Below are 17,115 nucleotides of genomic sequence, written 5' to 3' on the forward strand. Positions count from 1 at the left end.
AGGGGGTGTGGATGATGTGGGGCATGTCGACGGCGAAGTGAGTTGATGTGGTTGGGAAGGCTTCGTCTCCTGCGGCTGCAATGAGAAGCTTGGCGTCGCCGGAGCGGGACTTGCCGTCGTTTGCCCAAAGGTAAATTGAGCCCTTGGCGACTCATTGTCTTTCGAGGTCTTGTTGGGAAATGACCAAGACTGCGATGCATCTTGTTTGTCGTTGGGTTGCGCAACCGCAGGTGCCTTCGCTGCGCTGCCTGGCGAGAACGAAAAAGGACTCTGAGCGGAAGGACGAGCCTGATCGAAGACACTCGCTTGTGTACCGGAGGGCTGGCCGAATGAGAACTGCTTCGGTGCAGACTCCTCGTCCTTGGTGACGCCCGTTCCCTTGCTGAATGGCGATGTCGTGAAGGGAGACGAAAAGCTGAAGTTTGGTCCAGTACTCGTCTTTGCTGGCTCCTTGAAATCGAATAACGCTTGAGCGTTGGCGGGTTTGATGGGTGCAGGAGATTCGATCGACTGCTTCGCGGGTTGCGCGAAGATACTAGGTTGTTCAGCGAAGGCGGATGGCTTCCCAAACGTAGTGGTCCCGGCGGCAGCACCACTGAAGATCGATGAGGTCGGATTGCTGGTGACAGTCGGTTTCGCCGAGAATGGATTCACGTGCTGAGCGTCCGGCGTCTTTGTCTCAGGAATAAAGAGCGAATCGCCGTCCCAAGCATCGCTGCCGTTGAGTGCTTCTGCCTGCACACCCTGCTCGTGTATCTCGTCGGTCATCATGTCCTGCTCGTTGTTGTTCGTCTCCTGCTCCTCCACCAAGCCAAAGTTCCGTGCACCCTGCACCGTCAACCCATTGATGACTGCCGGCAATGTCCTCCCAAACCTCTTGTCCTCGACCAAGGCCGATTTCGTCTGTTTTGGCATCCCAGCAGAGGGCTCAGGCAGGGTTCTACCCTTGACTGAAGTGAGATCCAAGTAGTGTTCACCATCCTCCCGTTCGTTAAAGCCGAAGCCGAAGCGTTCGCAATACGTATACACCTCATCACCATCGTCAAAGCCCAGCAGATCGCAAAGAATGTCGATTGTCCAGTCTGGGGTGGCGAGGTTGGAATTCATGCGGAATGTGCGGAAAAGAGCGCTGAGCACCATGCGCCGAACGAGGTTGAAGTAGATCTCGGCGACGCAGGCCATGAGGTACGAGACTTGCTTCGAGGCCACCAGGGTCCAGAAGCGTTGCCAGTCTTGTCGCGCGATCAGATGGTGAGCGGTCGGTTTCAGGGGGCCTTGTGAGTAGATGACGTTGCAAGCTGCCATGTACAAATCCAATGCTTTGTGCACTCTCGTGTCTTCAATGATCCGTCTTGGCCACGTCTGCACCCTGTCTTCCAGGTCTGGAGTCGGATCTTGCAACTGGAAAATCACGCAGTAGGCACGGAATTCCGGCTCGTTCGGGAGGTCTATTCGCCCATGGCTGTCGTCGTAGAATTGCATCAAGGACAAGAGAGTACGGTCGAGCTGTTCGCGCTCTTGCTGCCAGTCGTATTTCGAGTAGGGCTTCTCGGGAAGCGCAAGCTGATGGAGCGAGACGATGTGGAACCGGGCAATTCGTTCGTAACAATCGATGGCGATGCTCAACTCTTCCGGCCGTGTGACTTGTTGGATGGAGAAATCATTCCGTACCGCCCGAGTCCGGTCCCAGACGAAGTGATGTACTTGGCCGAGGAATGGCGCGTTGCCAACAACCTCATTGAAGAGATAGTCGCACGTTCGCTTCAAGATATGAGGCGGACGGAGATCCGAAGGTAGTTGTTCTTCCAGGCCCGCAGCGGCTCTCCGAAACTTCTTCACCATGCGCGCTTCATCGGGCTCTTTGTCGGTGCTGGCAAATGCGGAATGGGTGGGATCCTATCGTGCATATCAGATCTGTGTCCATCTTGGCAATGATTTGTAGCAATGACCCACCGTCTCCTCTTCCCACACATCTTTTTGCACCACCCGCTGTACCCGCTCGTACTCTGCACACATGTCCTGGCATGTGCCAACGGGCGTGATTGCTTCGGAGAGGGATCGAGGCTTGTCGGGGTCGGCAATCACACCATGTCGAATGGCTTCGGTTCGTTCGCGTTCGCGGGCTTTCGTGAGCTAGAGGGAGTCACGATATGGACTCTATTAGTGGCGGGGAGGGAGTAGCAGACTCACCGCTTGATATCGGTCTTGCCAGCTGCCTCCTGTCTTTGCGGCACCGAATGCGCCCGAGTGGAGGGCCGTTCGACGGCCAGTACCTCGATCGAGCTGGCGCATCCCTCGAGTCGCCGGGGCTTGGGAAGCGGCTCCAAACGTGCCTCGTTTGATCGGGTTTCCCCGTGGCGCATGGCTTCCGAATACGCGACCGCGAGTACTCGAGCCTCTTGCAGGTGCATGTGGTTGCGGCGTGCTACCGCGTCCCCGACCGCGAGCTCCTCCGCCTCTCACAGACGACATGGTCGTCGTCACTGTGGAGGGAGTTAGCTAATCGCGTCATGTGTATGGCTCCGCCCAGACAGCGTGGAGTCGGTGGAGGGAAGACGGGAGGGAGTGCAGTGGTTTGGAGAGCGAGGTGATGGCTTGCAACAAAGCGACGTAGGAACATTCAATTAACTTGACCTCCAGCCCGCCGATCTTCAAAGCCAGGGCGGCGTGGTGGTCCGTGCGTCGCTCGCCCAAAACACCTCGAGCCTTGCCGGACATACGACGAACCTCCTCACCAACACCACGGCGTCAGTGGATTGCACACGCTCATACGATGATAAAAAGGAGACATGTGAGCCAGAGTACCATATACAGGGTTCATTTGTTCTACGACATTACTGCCGTAGCGCCAGGAGCGCGCTGCTGTCCCCTCGAGACCAGCGAAATTCATGCAGCACAATCATGATTGAGACTGAGCCGAAATGCGACCGTGACGGGGACCTTGAGGCCGTGAATGGATACCAGGCCGCTCCTTCATCCCTCCCACTCCGGGACCCCAAACACCAAAGCGCGACTGCACCAATTAAGCCGAAACACTGCTGCTGTTTGCGTACAAACCGAGATGCGCACGCTCCAACCGAAAGCTTTTCGTAAGTACGTTAATAACCGAGAGATGACCACCGAAACGACGAAGCAAGCGCCGAAATGCCGAAACGCGAAACGCGAAGCAAGCGATCAAGGGCGAGGTTGATGCTCACGTCCAGGCTCCGCCACCTACGCAAGACGGTTAGCCGTGTCCACCAACGTCGTGAGTGCTCATGATCAGACTTACCGACACCGCCAGCATGGCCTGTGAAGCCACGCACAATGTGTGGTGGGCTGTGGACGGACGGGACGTGCGTCTCCGGGTGGTGATGTTGGAACGGTGTTGGCATCTCCCCTCCCTGCAGCCGTTCAGACCTTCCGCCGCCACCATGATACGGTTGTTCGTGCTCAACGAGTTGCATATCGTTGGCAGCGAAGGTTTCCATGTGGTGCAGATTAGCTGCGGCATTCGCACACTCGCCTTCACGCCACATCGAGGGAAACCCGTGGCCAAACGCATACATGTAGTTGTCTCCGTGGACACTCAAGGCCTGACCGCCATTGACCTGACTGAGACTGGCTGCAAACTCGAAGTATGGCATTGGCTCGTCCAACAAGAGCGGAGTGGAGACGATGCGTGCCTGTGAGGTGTTGGCCATCTGATACACTGGCACTGGCTGCTGCTGTTCCGTAGGCCCGTGACAGGAGTATGCCCAGTCGTGCCGGTGGGGGAAAGTGCTTGGCCCGGCACAAGGCTCGTAATGGCGTTGGTAGCCTGATATGGACGACCCAAACGAGCCAGTGACCGGTGTGTTCACGTACGAGGACGTCTGGGAGCTGCTGTTGTCCGAGCCGACGTAAGAGTCCAGGGGTGGTAGAGGTTCGAAGGCATTGGCACCAGTGTTCATTAGCCCCATGCAAGCCGAGAAGGGAGCCACGTCGGTGCCAAGGTCGATGTGTACGTCTTTGGGGTCCTCTACCCGCTTCCTTGCTCTTTGGACAGGCTTGTCTTCCGATGGAGAGGGAGTGGACGAGACAAGAGCACGGCGTGCGTCGTCCGAGCTGACAGACGGGGCTTGCGAGCGCTGTGCCCTTCGATGTCTCGTCCTTGCCGAACGCACCTCGCGGTTCCATGAAGCCCTGGTATCGCCGTCTGTTCGCACTCTGTCAGCGTGGCTTTCAACGTACTCCAGTCCACCGCTGCTCACCGATGTTGCCATTCAGATAATCCTCCTCCATTTGTGCCACTCTGAAGATTTCTTCCAAGAGCTTGGGGCGGCGGTTGACCTTGTCTTGGGGCTCTTTGGCCAGGTTGTTGAAGAGCGTGAGCGGAGTCAACTCTCGCATCAGTGCCGTCCAGCCCTGGAGACAATGGCTCTCGTTGGGCTCATCACTGCTTCCGTTCCAATCTTGAAGCAGCTCGGGCGACGGTCGCAGGCGGATCAGGTGGACGAGCAAGCTCACGCGGTCTATTAGTCGCGGGGTCAGTTCTGATGGCGACCAACAGGGGTATAGAGGCCACTCACTGTCTTTGTTGACGTGATCTGGCTCTCTGAAGGGACAATGCTCAACGGGAGGCCACCATGGTGGTGCATTTCCCTTGTGGTAGGGAAACTTCGACTGCTTCTTGGGACAGATGCCCTTGATCAGGGCCTTGACCCAAACCTTGCACCCTTGTTGCTGGAACAGGGTGCACTTCGTGATCATGTAGTTGACCACGGCCTTCGAGTCGGAAATCTGGAAATCGGCGATGGGCCCGACGAGAGCCGGCTCGCATTCGCCGCATTCCTCGGCATCGTGGAATGGCGGAGGCTTGTAGACCCGCAAAGGTCGGGGCCTTGGGGCCACCGCGCGTTTCCCCGCTCTGACGGCGCGAGTGACCGTCTCGATGAGCTTGTTCGAGGTGCGCTTCTTCGTGGTTTGCTTGGATGCCCGCCCCTTGAACGATGGCGCGGACAAAGCCAAATGCGAGCCCATGTGTGGCTCTGTTGATTGTTAGTGATCACTGGGTAGACGAATGGCTGACCAAGCCGACTTACTCGTGTCGTGATCACTGTCGTCTGCGGTTGTGGCAGCACCTGGCTGGCCGACGTATGCCTGGCCCGTGTCGTCGGAAAAGAAGGTCGGCGTGGAGATGTCCAACAGGCTGTCGGACACGGGGAAATCGCGTCCATGCCACATTGGTGATGCGAAATGAGCCATGTCGTCGATGTTGGAGGGAAACTGTGCACCGGTTCAGCTCGTCGCCTTGCCACAGAGACGAAAAGGGAGATGGAGAGAACCTTGCAACGTACCAGGCGGAAGTCTGCCCTCATTTTGCGATTGTTGAACTTCGGGGGCCCGGTTTCAAAGCACTTGCGGTTCTCTACCGACTTACGCTTTCGAAGCGTCTTGGTGGTCATCATTGACGCGTAGTACTCGATGCAATCGTGCAGCGTCGATTCCTTGGTCACACGGGGAGCTCTCAAGTGGTTCTGCGTTACTGATATCCCGATCGTTAAGACATCTTCGAATGTAACAGAGTCGGCTTGTGACGCTCTGGACTCGTCTTGGGCCAGAGGGGCTGGGCTTACCGGAGAAGATACTGAAGATACTGCCGACGATTATTGCGTCTCGGGGATTGGTAGGATAGAGGGCTTGGCTTTGCTTGCGACAATACTGTCAATGGTTGCTGAGCAGGGCTGGTGGATGGATGGGTGGGTGAGAAAGAGGAGCATGGGGCAGGCAGCGTTCAGAAGATAGATGATTGGATCGTGGAAGCGAGAGGGAGGCAGGAGAAGGGAAATGTGTGGACAGAATTCGAAGCATGGGGATGGGTGGCCACCGTGGAACGTATGGCCCGTCGCGCCTCAACACTAACCTCCAATTCCGGACGCTTGCCTGTCATGCCGTCAGAAACGGGTAGGCCGGAGACGGGACGGCACATTGACGAGAAACGCAGTCTAGGCTCTGTTTACCAGGCGCACACCCCGGTTGTGCATCGGAGGAGCACCATTGACCAGCAGATCTTGCTGCCAGATCAGCGATGCCCCGTTCGTTCCCACACCTGGTCGTTCCCAGCTGTCGGAACCTGGTGTGGTTGTCCAACGGGACCGGCTCCACAAGCGACAGCAGCGTGGCGGACAAGCCTTTTTGATGTCGCCATGTAGCTACTTGAGAGGCACGCAGGGCTGCAACGTTTGATGGATCGGCAACGGCCTGGTCCAATGCATGCAACATGCAGCCGGACGAGGGTCAAGGGTTGCGCAGTCGGAGTAGTCGCTCCCCGTGCCGTGCCGTCAGGTTCCTCGAGCTAATCAAACACCCGAGACACGCCTTGAGTGGCATTCGAGAAGCTGCCGGGCCCACGACGGGTGGCTGAGGCTTGTACGACCTCGACTCGTTGAAGAGCAGCGCGTCCTGGAGCGCGTTGACGAACGAGTCCTGTTTGTCGATGGGGTGGAGCGGTTGACAGCAGCGGCACCGCCGTTGGAGGCTGCACGCCGCTGCATGTACGAACGGTTTCCGTTGCCCGCCTCACCTCGACATCCTGTGGCGTCGGCGGATGCGCGTGGTTGCAGCAGACGAGGTGTGGTTGGATGCTGGCGCGGATCTCGTGCACGTCGCCGCGCTAGCGCTGCGAGCTCGACCGCATCTGGTCAAGCGTGGAGCGGATATCTCGATGTGCCGGGGTGTGCGGGCGGGGATGATCGGGCATCGTAGATTCACATTGAGCAAGGGGTGCTCGGCGAACGAGCCGAAATCGGCATGGCAGATCGGGTTCATCGATCCTCCGCATGAGATGTGAAATGGGCTGCATGTCATATGTATGTACGATGATCGAACACGTTCGGGCGGGGAGGGGGAGAGCTATTCAAAGCTCGGAGGACATCCGACAAGGAAGCTGCAACATCGTTCTGCATGCACATGCCATTTGCCGTGTTCTAGTATACCTATGCTAACGCTGTACAACTGCAGGGCCCTCGACGGCGTTGAGTAAGCCTGCCTCTCGAACCAGCTCGTAGAAGAGGCCGCGTCGGCTGATCAGCTCGGCCGGCGTGTCAAACTCCTTGACCTCCCCTTGATCGAGCACCACAATCCGATCACTGTCCAGGATTGTGTTGATGCGATGCGCGACTGTTCGTGCCGTCAATCAGCTTATGGCCAATGTGTGTACGGGCAGGGAGAGAGAGTCAACTTACTGGTGATGATGGTGCGATCCTTGAACATGTTGCTTCGGAGGGTCGTTTGCAACATGGCATCTGTTTGCACATCGACTGCGGCCGTCGCCTCGTCGAGCACCAAGATGTTGCTGGGGGTGAGCAGTGCCCGTGCTAGAGAAATGAGTTGCTTTTGGCCTTGGCTGAGGTTCGATCCGCCTTCATGGATGTGTGCTTCCAACTGCCCATTCATTTGAGAGACGTGCTCCCTCAATCGGGCGTGGTCGAGCACGCTCCAGAGTTCCGTGTCATCGTGCACATGGCCTGGATCCAGATTGTCTCGCACCGTTCCCTCGAAGAGCGCAGCGTCCTGAGGAATGATGGCAAGTCTCCGGCGGAGATCAAGCAAGCCAATAGAGCTGGTACTTAGGTCGTCGATGCTCACATCGCCACCCGTAGGCTCGATGATACGGAACAAGCCGAGGGTCAAAGAGCTTTTCCCTGCGCCAGTGCGGCCAACGACGCCGATCTTCTCGTGCGATTTGATGCTGAGGTTGATGTTCTTGAGCACCAGATCCAACCCTGGTCGGTACCGCGTGCTGTAGTTGTTGAACGAAACGGCGCCTTTGGCGGGCCAACTGACGGCCGGCCGGTGTTTGGAAATGACCTCGGGCGCTTCGCTGGGTAGCCGTGCGTACTCCAGCACCCGCTCCACCGAGACAATGTTTGTTTCCACTTCCACCGTCTGTCGCACGATCCAGTTCAATGACTGCGTAATTTGCAATGCATAGCTCATCGCCAGCCCGACCAGACCGGCTGACAGGCCGCTACCCGATGTCACCGAAACGATGGCAAAGCCCGCGGCGGCAAGGATGATGACCGAGCCAATAAACTCCAGCCGGACGGCAAGCCATCGGTTCGCACTGATCGACGGGAAGTAGGCCCGTAGGTTTGCATCAACTCTCCACTCATTCTCTAGCGCGAACCTCTTCGTTTGACGGTAGGCCCGGATGGTGCTGACGCCATTGAGAGATTCCTGGAAGTGAGCGTAGATCGGACTGCGGCTCACACTGTCAAGACGCTTCAGCTCCCGGGATGTACGTAGGTAGTACTTTTGGATCCAGAGGTACAAGGCGCCGAGTGGGATGATGAGCGCCACAAACACCGGGGTCGACGCCGAAATAACGGCGAGGGTAAATGCAGCTGGAACCTGTCACTCTGTGTTTCGATGCATAATCGAGAGACCAGAGATACGTACCTCGGGCGCCATTCGTGAAGAGCATGTTGAAGGTACGTCTGTGTCGAGGTTAGCGGGCAAGTCAGCTCGTTGGCCACCAATCCGAGGAATTCGGCATGCACGTACGCGAGCACCTCGTCGATCTTGTAAATGTCACTAACGTTGCATTAGCTCTGCTCAGCCTGCAGCAACCCGGTTTTGGCAACGTGGAGTAATTCAGGCCTGCGGATTGCGCCTCTGACCACCCCACACGAAGCTCTGGCCCACAGGAAGACTCACCTGGAAAATCGATTGAGAATGCGCCCGCTGGGCGTGGTTTCGAAGAAAGTCATGGGCGACCGGAAAATGGCAAACGCCATCCTCTCGTGCAACTTGCGGGAAGCCTGCGTGGCGACAGCAGATTCGCGTTTAGCTAGTGGACGGTCCGGATGCCCCGGAGGCACCGCATATTTGACAGGTCGTGTAACTCACCTCGATGGAGCAGAATATCCACAAAAGCAGGGTTTGCATCACCACAAGTGCGGCACTGCCCACCCCGAATGCAAAGTAGATGCCCAGGAAGAAGCCGACATCCGGGTTGCCATCCGCTTTGTCGTTGGTCTGACGTCGATTAACAACCTTAAACGTCGAAAGAGGGCTATTCAGGAACTCTTACCTCTGACCAGTTCTTCAGCCAGATGGAACCCCCTGTTGGCACGCATTAGCCTACCGCGCCCGCATGCCTGTGAATGGGGCCGAGCATCTCCGTGTGGATGCGCAAGGTAATCGCAAAGACTCACCTATTTGTGCGGTTTGAGCTCCCATCAACATCACCAGATAGACAATGACAGCACCGATGTTACAGGCCTTGGCATATTCCATGTAGATGTCCCTCTTGACTCGACCCTGCTCTGATGCCTCTTTGATCTGCTTCGTCTTCACGGCTCCCTGGGTTGATATTAGCAAAAGCATGATCAAACGAGCGCAAGAAAGTTTACCTTGGCGTCCTCCTCCTCGTCGCCCAGCTTGCCTCTTGGTCCTCGGAACGATGCTGTACTCGCTCTTCGGAGAGTGACGTTGCTCTTTCGACGATCCATTGTGGTTCCAGTCTTGATCGGCGCCAAAGCAGTCAACGTTTCTACGGCCTCTCTGCTCTCCTCAATGTCTTCGTCATCCTCCACAGTCTCCACCTCATACATCGTGTCCGAGTCCGCAGACGGGCTCGCAGAAGCTTTGTCGCCATCCTCATCACTGCTCGCACTCTTGATCAACTCTGCGATTTCTCCTTTCATTGCAATGAGCTGTTCGTAGGTTCCGCGCTCGATGATGCGACCTTCGCGGAGCATGACAATGAAGTGAGCCTCCATGAGCACCGGAATGGCATTCGTGGCGAGGATGCGTGTCTTCGAGGCTAGCAGTCCTTTCGGGCCAAGGACGTTGTCAATGATGTGTCTTCCAACGTGCTGGTCGACAGCACTGAGCACATCGTCCAGTAAGTAGATGTCGGCCCTGGCGTACACTGCTCGGGCTAGCGTGACACGTGCTTTCTGTCCACCCGAGAGACTGATTCCTCGCTCGCCGACTTCGGTTTGGTCACCGTCGGGAAGGATGGCGAAATCGTCTTTGAGCGCACATGCCTTGATGGTTCGCTCGTAGAAGTTTGGATCCCAGCGATGACCAAAGACGATGTTCTCGCGGACGGAAGCATTCATGATCCATGGCGATTGCGCAGCATAGGCCGAAGCGCCACGCACGACGACTTCGCCCTTGGTTTTGTAGAGATCGCCCAGCATGGTCTGCAGCAGTGAGCTTTTGCCGGCGCCTACGCGACCCACAATGCACGTCAATTCGCCGCGGTGCGCCTTGAAATTGATATCCTGGAGGGTATCGCGGCTCTCATCTTTGTTCCAAGTGAATGTTGCATCTCGGATTCGAACCGACTCCTCGTTCTGGCCGACGGCTTCACCGCGCAGGACTGCGTCCTCCTGCAGCTCCGGTGCCGTGAAGTAATCGGTCAGACGTCCGACTGCCACCGTGGCTTCGATGAACGCCGTAATGACCATGGGAAGAACGGCCAAGGGAAACGTGAGCAGATTGAAGAGCGTGAGCGCCGGGAAGACAATGTCAGTGGTCAGCGGTTTGTGGACAACCGCTACGAACACTCCAAACGTGGTGCAAGACACGAAGAATGGCGTAGTAGACCACGTGAAGTTCGCCACCGCCTGGAGCCCTCCAATCTTTCTAAGCGTTTTCAGCTCCTGGTCGTTCCTGATTACGTTCAATTTGCTCATGAAGGCCTGGCCCCATGCATACAGCTTGATCGATTTCATGTTGTTCAGGATTTCGGTGATTAGTCTCGTTCGGGCGTCTTTGTTCTTCATCTGCCGCTTCTGAAACCTCTTGGAAATTCGTGCAATGAAGCTGAAAGTCACTAGATTAGCATCTTTATTGAAAAAGCCGCGGCGGAAGTCACTTACCCGTTGATGGGGATCATAAGCACCATCACACCCACTCCAGCGAACGCGCTCACACCGACCAGGTTGTACAGCGACGCCATACAAAGGGTGATCTGTAGCGGAGCACTCCACAGCTGCTGTCCAAACTGGGTAAGATCTTGCAGTCGCTGTGCGTCCACGGCCATGTAGTTGACAATGTCGCCAGTGCTCTTAGCCGCTCTGCCTTCGTTTGAGAGGCGTTGCGACTTCTTGTAGATGGTCGCGATCAAGGCACTCTTAATCCGCATGCCCGTCTCGAAGCCGCGCTGAAAGTACTGATGAAGGCATGCCGTCTGGGCGACAGACACCGTAAACATGGCCAGGGCGATCGCTGCACCTTTCACGGGAGGCTGTCGCACTTGTCCGGGCCGGTAGGAATCGACGAAAGAGATGAGGAGGCGTAGCAACTGGGGCTGTGTGAAGCTCAAGACATCAGACACCACCTTGAACATCGCCGCTCGACCATAAGGACCACCGAATGCGGACAGCATGGCGATCCACAAGCTTGGCTTCTTCTTGTCCAGCTGGATGGCCCATACTTCTTCAAAGTCTTGTGCGGTCGAGCGGGTAGTATCTCTCGAGCGCAGGTTCCAAAGATCGTCCTGGGTCAGATAGATCTTGTAGCCGTTCTTCATCAAGGGCGTGATCCAGCTGAACGTCAGTAGGGAGAAGACGTTAGCATACTCCACTGGGCATTCTGCTTCATCCCCGAGGGTGTCGTAGGCGGAGAGCCGCTTGGGCACAAGCCATTCCAGGACGAATTCAACGAATGCTAGGCCGGTACTAATGGTGAAGGTGACGAAGTACGGCAAGTAGTGCTTGTGCAGCTCCTGCGACACCAACGACCGGAGCTTGACGCAGTGGGCGATGATGAAAAAGAGCCAGAAGAACAGCGCGACGCCATTGGGAGTTCTCGACCGCCAGTGCTCAATCGTCTGAACGTAGAAGATGATGCCGAGGGAGAGCAAGCTGAGGATGGTAGTCCAGAAGCGAAAGTCCCCGAACCAGATGCCGGGCAGTTGGCGAACCTGCAAGATCGCCTCCACTGCCGTCGCTGCAATGATGGCCCCGAGCACCGATAGCTTGGCCCAGAAATGCCAGTCCTTCTTGACGGGTTGTGCTTGACATCTCTTGTACAGGTATAGGATGGCGGCCACACCGCCTACAATGCCGAAAACGGAAACGGCTGCCACCCAGGTGTCCAGGAAGCAAGGCGTAAAGTCCCACCGCAGGGGGCTCATTGGGCCCCAGCCCTCGCTGTTACCGCATAATGGCTGGCCACCGTCCTTCGATGCGCTCAAGTAGTGGTAAGACAGGGCATTTGAGGTTTGCAGGACGGCTTGTTGCGGGTGATCGAGCGGGATCATTGAGAGCCGTTGAGTGTCGGAATTAGGTAGGGTGGTGGAGATACGGAAGCGAGAGGAGGGTATGGTCGCAGGCACCGCAGGTCGAGTGGGAGGAAGAGGCAGCGAGTATTGTCTTCGAACCTGGTGGTAGTCGTTGCAAAGCAAGAGCCGCTTTTCTTGCGATGAAGACTGCAGGTGGATGCATGACCGGCCGACAACGCCAATTTAGGCAGGCGGGGCGCTAGCCTGGCCTTTCCCACGCGCCGACCTAGCCGAGACGGGATACTATGTAGGTCATCAGCTCCAACTAATTAGTCAGGAAGGCACGAAGGACTGGACTTCATGTTTGCACGTTTCCTTCAATATAATGAGATATATTTCACGAGACTCGAAGTGTCTGACCCCTGGTTTTACTGTCAACGTGCGCTGGTGGTGCTCGCCCCCCGCCAGTACGCACTTTCCACAGGGCCGAGGTCGGCGAACAACGTATCCCGCGCCTTCCTCATATCATCCACCACATGCATGAAGCCAGTCTTCGCAGCAAGTGTACACTCTGGTCGGTCTTGGGGATTGAGCTGCAATAGCCACACGAGCGCGGCGCGAAAGCCGTTCTCATCGTCGTATTTCGACGGCAGCTCCATCTTCAACGGATCGGCGCCGCTCGAGAAAAGTACCTGGGAGGCCATGAGCTTGAGCACCAGTCCCAGCTGGTAAATATCAGACTTGATGGTCATGATCTTGCCGCTGATCGCGCGGAGATAGGCCTGTGGATCTTCGTCCTTCAACTGGTTGACAGCAAGGACCTCGGGCGATTCGTAGGACTCTGTACCTGTAACACCGTAGCTCTCCTCTGCCAACTGAGCACACCCAAAGTCTCCGAGCACGACATCCGGCATTCCACATTCTTGCCTTCCCGGAAAACGCAGGAAGATGTTCTCAGGCTTGATGTCGCCATGAATGATCGGCTCGTTCTCCTCCATGCGCACCTCGTCCATCGTTTCGTTGATGCGCAGGCCGTGATGGAGGTATGCCAGCGCATGGCCCATTCCTACGAGCACGTGTAGACTGAATATCACTGGAATCTCCACACCGAGAGCCTGAAATTTAAGGATCTGGTCGAGCAGATCTCTCCCGCTACAGTACTCCATGTACACGAGAGGTTTGTTGGGTCGGCTGGGATGGTCCTCACATGCATACACACGGACAATGTTTGGATGAGGTTGGAGCTTGAGCAGTAACAGTTCAGCCTCGACTGGGCAAGGCGATGTTGTGTCCGTCTTGTCGGTGTTCGCTCGCTGGACTGCTGAAAGACGGACGCGCTTCACGACGACCAGCTTGCCCGTGGTTTCCGACTTGAGGACGGCACAGCATGCATCGCCGCTGGCTTTCAGGTTGCTGAGTCGGGTGTACCTGTCGTCCAGACGGAACTCCGCTTCCTGACGAGACTCGATGAAGCCGTCTCCATCCCGGACGTATTGGTGGCGCCTGTGTTGTGAGCTTCGCTGAGACGCCATGTGAGCAGACATTTTCCTTAACCAGAAGAATTCCGCTGCGGGATGTTGATATGTGGATATATATGGGGACGGGGCTTAGATATATACAGTATGCTGATAGCTCTGCGCCAGGCGTGAATGTCGGTGGAAACAGGAGAGTCAACAGTGCATTCGATACTTGAAGGAGAGGGGCAAACATTCACTATGAACACTCATGCGGCAGAGACACACGTAATACATGGAAGAACCCCACGCCGGAGGGTGACGCCAAGTTCATTTGTGTCCATCTTCTGCGCATCGTGGATATCGGCGGCGCTCAATCCCTGTTCTAACGGAGCAGAGGTTAACAGTGAATCAGCCACTTCCAGGTGCGGAGTGGGTTGCCGTGCGGCACGTAATGCGTTCGAAGGTACGAGAGCAATGAACGTCGCTCCTCTTTGGCAAGTATCAAGCTGACAGGATGCATCAATTACGATAATGTGTATAAATACGTTGGTGCAGCCGGTTGGTTTCTTGATGGCGGTGGCAGTTGTTGGTCGGCTTATGTAATCGTGTATCTGACGCGCACGTGATAAGCTAGGCCTAGTTCGTCGCGCGGGACTTCTGGCACCCGCTCCGGGTCCCCTCTCCCCTGCAATGAACGACGTTCCTCCTCAGACATGCACACGGTGTGATAGACAGCGGGCAGGGAGAAGAGGCTGCATTCGATGTGTGTTTGAATGTCTGTATTCACGGTGGTTGCTCAACGAGACTGGAGGAAAGTGGGCATGTCGGCCGAGGCTGTGCCGTGCCTTGATCTCGGTCGCTCTTTCCCGGGTGTGGCACAGTTTCATGCAGGGCGGCGCGCTTGGCTTAGGTTGTTTGCGAAGCTGCGTGTTGCAAGCATCAACAACAACGTCGACGGATAAGAATAGCTCTCGGTATCACGTCCTTCGCCTCACCCATCTCTCCATCTCTTCTCTCAACCCGATGCGCCGTGCAGCGCACACCACCACCGGCCAGGACGGGCACTCCCATCGAAAGTAATCCTCAGGCAGCAAGGCCAGGCTTGTCACACTTTTCAGGGGCCGGCGCGCAAAGTGTGACGTTTGCAGACCCACGCCCGACACGCCGCCGTGAGTTTTCCTAGCCCATCTCCGGCCTTCCTCACGGCCTCACCTCGTATTCACGCCCTCCCAGGCCAACGACTACTTCCACATACAACACCCAGGAGCAACATCGACGTGTCGCTTCCTCCACACCACCCATCCTCCCCTCTGCGGCGCGCTGCGTCTCCGCACCACCCATAATGCCATCGTACGTTTCCCCCCAGCCCCTGCCTGCACGCGCCTCGAGCACTCATCACTGACCGTGCCAGCAGTCTGAGCGCTCAGTTACGAGCCCTCTGGCATGATCTCACGTCCAATGACCGCCATGCCTCCGTCAACTCCCCCTACCGAACCGGCAGCCACCAGCCCCTCCCCCAGAACCGGCACGCGCCTCTCACGTCGATAGCAACGACCGCCCTCGATTCCCGCACCGATCTCGACTCGCCGTACAAGGAAGATATGGAGCTTGGCCACGGCTCCGTGACCTTCAACGGTATGGCCTCCGCCGATGCCCCATACACCCCTGGCATGAGGAGTAATCTGCGACGACAATCCTCAGGGATGGACGGCAAAGCAGAGGGTGCGAGCGAGATACAAATGCAGAGCTTTAGTGACGGCCTTCCCCCTCCACCGCCCGTCGGACACTCATGGAGGAGGATAGATCGCTGGCTGGAAGACAACTACGAAGAGCTCTACGAGAACCTGTCTGCGGGTGCGACGCACAACGACGTGAACGAGCTGGAACACGAGCTCGATCTGTCCTTACCGCCGGAGGTGCGCGAGTCACTACAGATGCACGACGGGCAGGAACGCGGCGGCTTGCCCACCGGCGTCGTCTTCGGCTGTATGCTGTTGGACTGTGAAGAGATTCTGCAGGAGTGGCAACAGTGGCGCACGATCAACGAGGTGTACCTGAGCGACAAGCAGACCTACACCATCCCGCAAGCACCCATCAAGGCCTTTGCCGGCTCCTCTTCCTCCCCCGCCGCTCCGATCGCACAAGCCCAGCAGTCCGGTAATCCGCAATGGAAGCAAGAGCTGCTCGACAAGCAAGACTCGCAGCCATCGAATGCCATTCAAAAAGCTTACGCCCACCCCGCCTGGATTCCTCTCGCGCGAGACTGGGGCGGCAACAATATTTGCGTCGATCTCGCTCCGGGCCCGACGGGCAAATGGGGTCAGGTCATCCTGATGGGCCGCGATTACGACTGCAAATATGTCGTCTCTCGCTCATGGTCGGCGTTCCTGGCCACGCTCGCGGATGACATGAACACCGACAAGTGGTTCATCGACGAAGACACAAAGGAGCTGAAGTTGCGCGAATTCAAGCAACAGGGGGTCGAGCCGGCATACATTGACATTTTGAGGTGGCGAGCGGATCAGAAATACGGCCGCAAGGCACCCAAGAAGCGACCATTGAAGGTCAACAGTCAAGCCGGCGGCAAGGGACCGAATGGCATGTCACCTTACGGAAGCCCAACGACGGGCAATGACGATAGGGGCAGAAGTCCGCAGCGCTTCCAAAATGGCAAGGCACCCGCAACGGGGAGCCCTCGCGCGCTCGTCTCAAGCCCACTGGCCAGAGTGGCGGAGGAGATGCCGCAGCCGCTCAAGCTCGATACTCACGTCGAAAATCAGCCGGAGAAATTGATCTCCGCGGATACACCTCTGGTGTACAACTCCTCGAAACTCGACAGGTTTGCGCCGGCCGACACACCGCTCAACAGCGAAGGCGAAGACAGGACGGGCAGCTTTCCCAAGAGTAAGCTGAACAGCGCCTCCCTCAGCGACACCTCGCCCGCCAGCCTGGCGGACGCCGAAACACGAGCAGGGGCGGAAGAGGACGGAGAGATGAAAGAAGTGCAGATCTGAGCAATCCTTCCTCCTACTTGCAGCGAGAAACACGGCCTCATGCCACAGGACGGCGTAATAGACTGGTGACGGCGTTGATTTTGCTTTTGTATGCCGCGAGGCCAACCGGCTTCTCGTGGGGCATGACTATCATCACAGCGACTTTTGGAAGGGTTGTTGGCTTTGGTATGCGGCATCAGGACATGCCCCGGAGCGTGTTTGTGGTCTGTAACCATAGGCTGAGTTACAGAGCAAGGCACCCAAGCTTTTGTACTATTGACATAGTAAACACAGTGTTCGAAATGCGTCAGCAACGTTGGGGAGCTGTGCTTCCACGCATTCCACGCTCTTCACTCCACCGTCTCGCAGTACGAATCAATGAGCGTTGTTCACAAAGGACGAGCATCGATACCATGCCGAGATTCATTTCACCATGGCATTGTTTAAAGAGCTTCTTTGAGCC

At 56.8% G+C, this 17,115-nt stretch overlaps 5 protein-coding genes across 5 annotated transcripts; 1 reads left to right on the plus strand and 4 right to left on the minus strand.

Annotated features, from left to right (window-relative positions):
- Nucleotides 1-951: 951 nt before the first annotated feature.
- BDY17DRAFT_239555 (SAC3/GANP/Nin1/mts3/eIF-3 p25 family-domain-containing protein) lies at nucleotides 952-2,133 on the minus strand (the record flags this gene model as incomplete). Its single annotated transcript, XM_033730345.1, has 2 exons — nucleotides 952-1,896; nucleotides 1,954-2,133. Coding segments are annotated over 2 exons (1,125 nt in total), but the record flags the coding sequence as incomplete, so codon positions are not given.
- A 1,010-nt stretch (nucleotides 2,134-3,143) lies between these two features.
- On the minus strand, nucleotides 3,144-5,668 carry BDY17DRAFT_130731 (uncharacterized protein). The gene is made up of 5 exons (XM_033729409.1): nucleotides 5,319-5,668; nucleotides 5,064-5,247; nucleotides 4,233-5,009; nucleotides 3,272-4,177; nucleotides 3,144-3,213 (listed from the first exon to the last, which is right to left on the minus strand). Exons 1-5 carry the CDS (start codon nucleotides 5,427-5,429, stop codon nucleotides 3,194-3,196), a joined length of 1,998 nt encoding a protein of 665 aa, XP_033591126.1. The 5' UTR covers nucleotides 5,430-5,668; the 3' UTR covers nucleotides 3,144-3,193.
- Nucleotides 5,669-6,704: 1,036 nt separating this feature from the next.
- On the minus strand, nucleotides 6,705-12,501 carry BDY17DRAFT_295874 (ATP-binding cassette glutathione S-conjugate transporter). The gene is made up of 10 exons (XM_033733370.1): nucleotides 10,857-12,501; nucleotides 9,378-10,800; nucleotides 9,180-9,327; nucleotides 9,056-9,087; nucleotides 8,872-9,000; nucleotides 8,680-8,783; nucleotides 8,527-8,556; nucleotides 8,422-8,459; nucleotides 7,206-8,366; nucleotides 6,705-7,140 (listed from the first exon to the last, which is right to left on the minus strand). The coding sequence occupies exons 1-10, from the start codon at nucleotides 12,239-12,241 to the stop codon at nucleotides 6,962-6,964; spliced, it is 4,629 nt and encodes a 1,542-aa protein (XP_033591127.1). The 5' UTR covers nucleotides 12,242-12,501; the 3' UTR covers nucleotides 6,705-6,961.
- Nucleotides 12,502-14,200, minus strand: BDY17DRAFT_295881 (kinase-like domain-containing protein). Its single transcript, XM_033733371.1, has 2 exons — nucleotides 13,846-14,200; nucleotides 12,502-13,734 (listed from the first exon to the last, which is right to left on the minus strand). Exon 2 carries the CDS (start codon nucleotides 13,732-13,734, stop codon nucleotides 12,637-12,639), a length of 1,098 nt encoding a protein of 365 aa, XP_033591128.1. The 5' UTR covers nucleotides 13,846-14,200; the 3' UTR covers nucleotides 12,502-12,636.
- Nucleotides 14,201-15,001: 801 nt separating this feature from the next.
- BDY17DRAFT_309766 (uncharacterized protein) lies at nucleotides 15,002-16,673 on the plus strand (the record flags this gene model as incomplete). Its single annotated transcript, XM_033735369.1, has 2 exons — nucleotides 15,002-15,009; nucleotides 15,074-16,673. The coding sequence occupies 2 exons, from the start codon at nucleotides 15,002-15,004 to the stop codon at nucleotides 16,671-16,673; spliced, it is 1,608 nt and encodes a 535-aa protein (XP_033591129.1).
- Between the last annotated feature and the right edge of the window lie 442 nt (nucleotides 16,674-17,115).

The sequence above is a fragment of the Neohortaea acidophila genome (genome assembly GCF_010093505.1).
Source record: "Neohortaea acidophila strain CBS 113389 unplaced genomic scaffold BDY17scaffold_4, whole genome shotgun sequence".
NCBI lineage: Eukaryota > Fungi > Ascomycota > Dothideomycetes > Mycosphaerellales > Teratosphaeriaceae > Neohortaea > Neohortaea acidophila.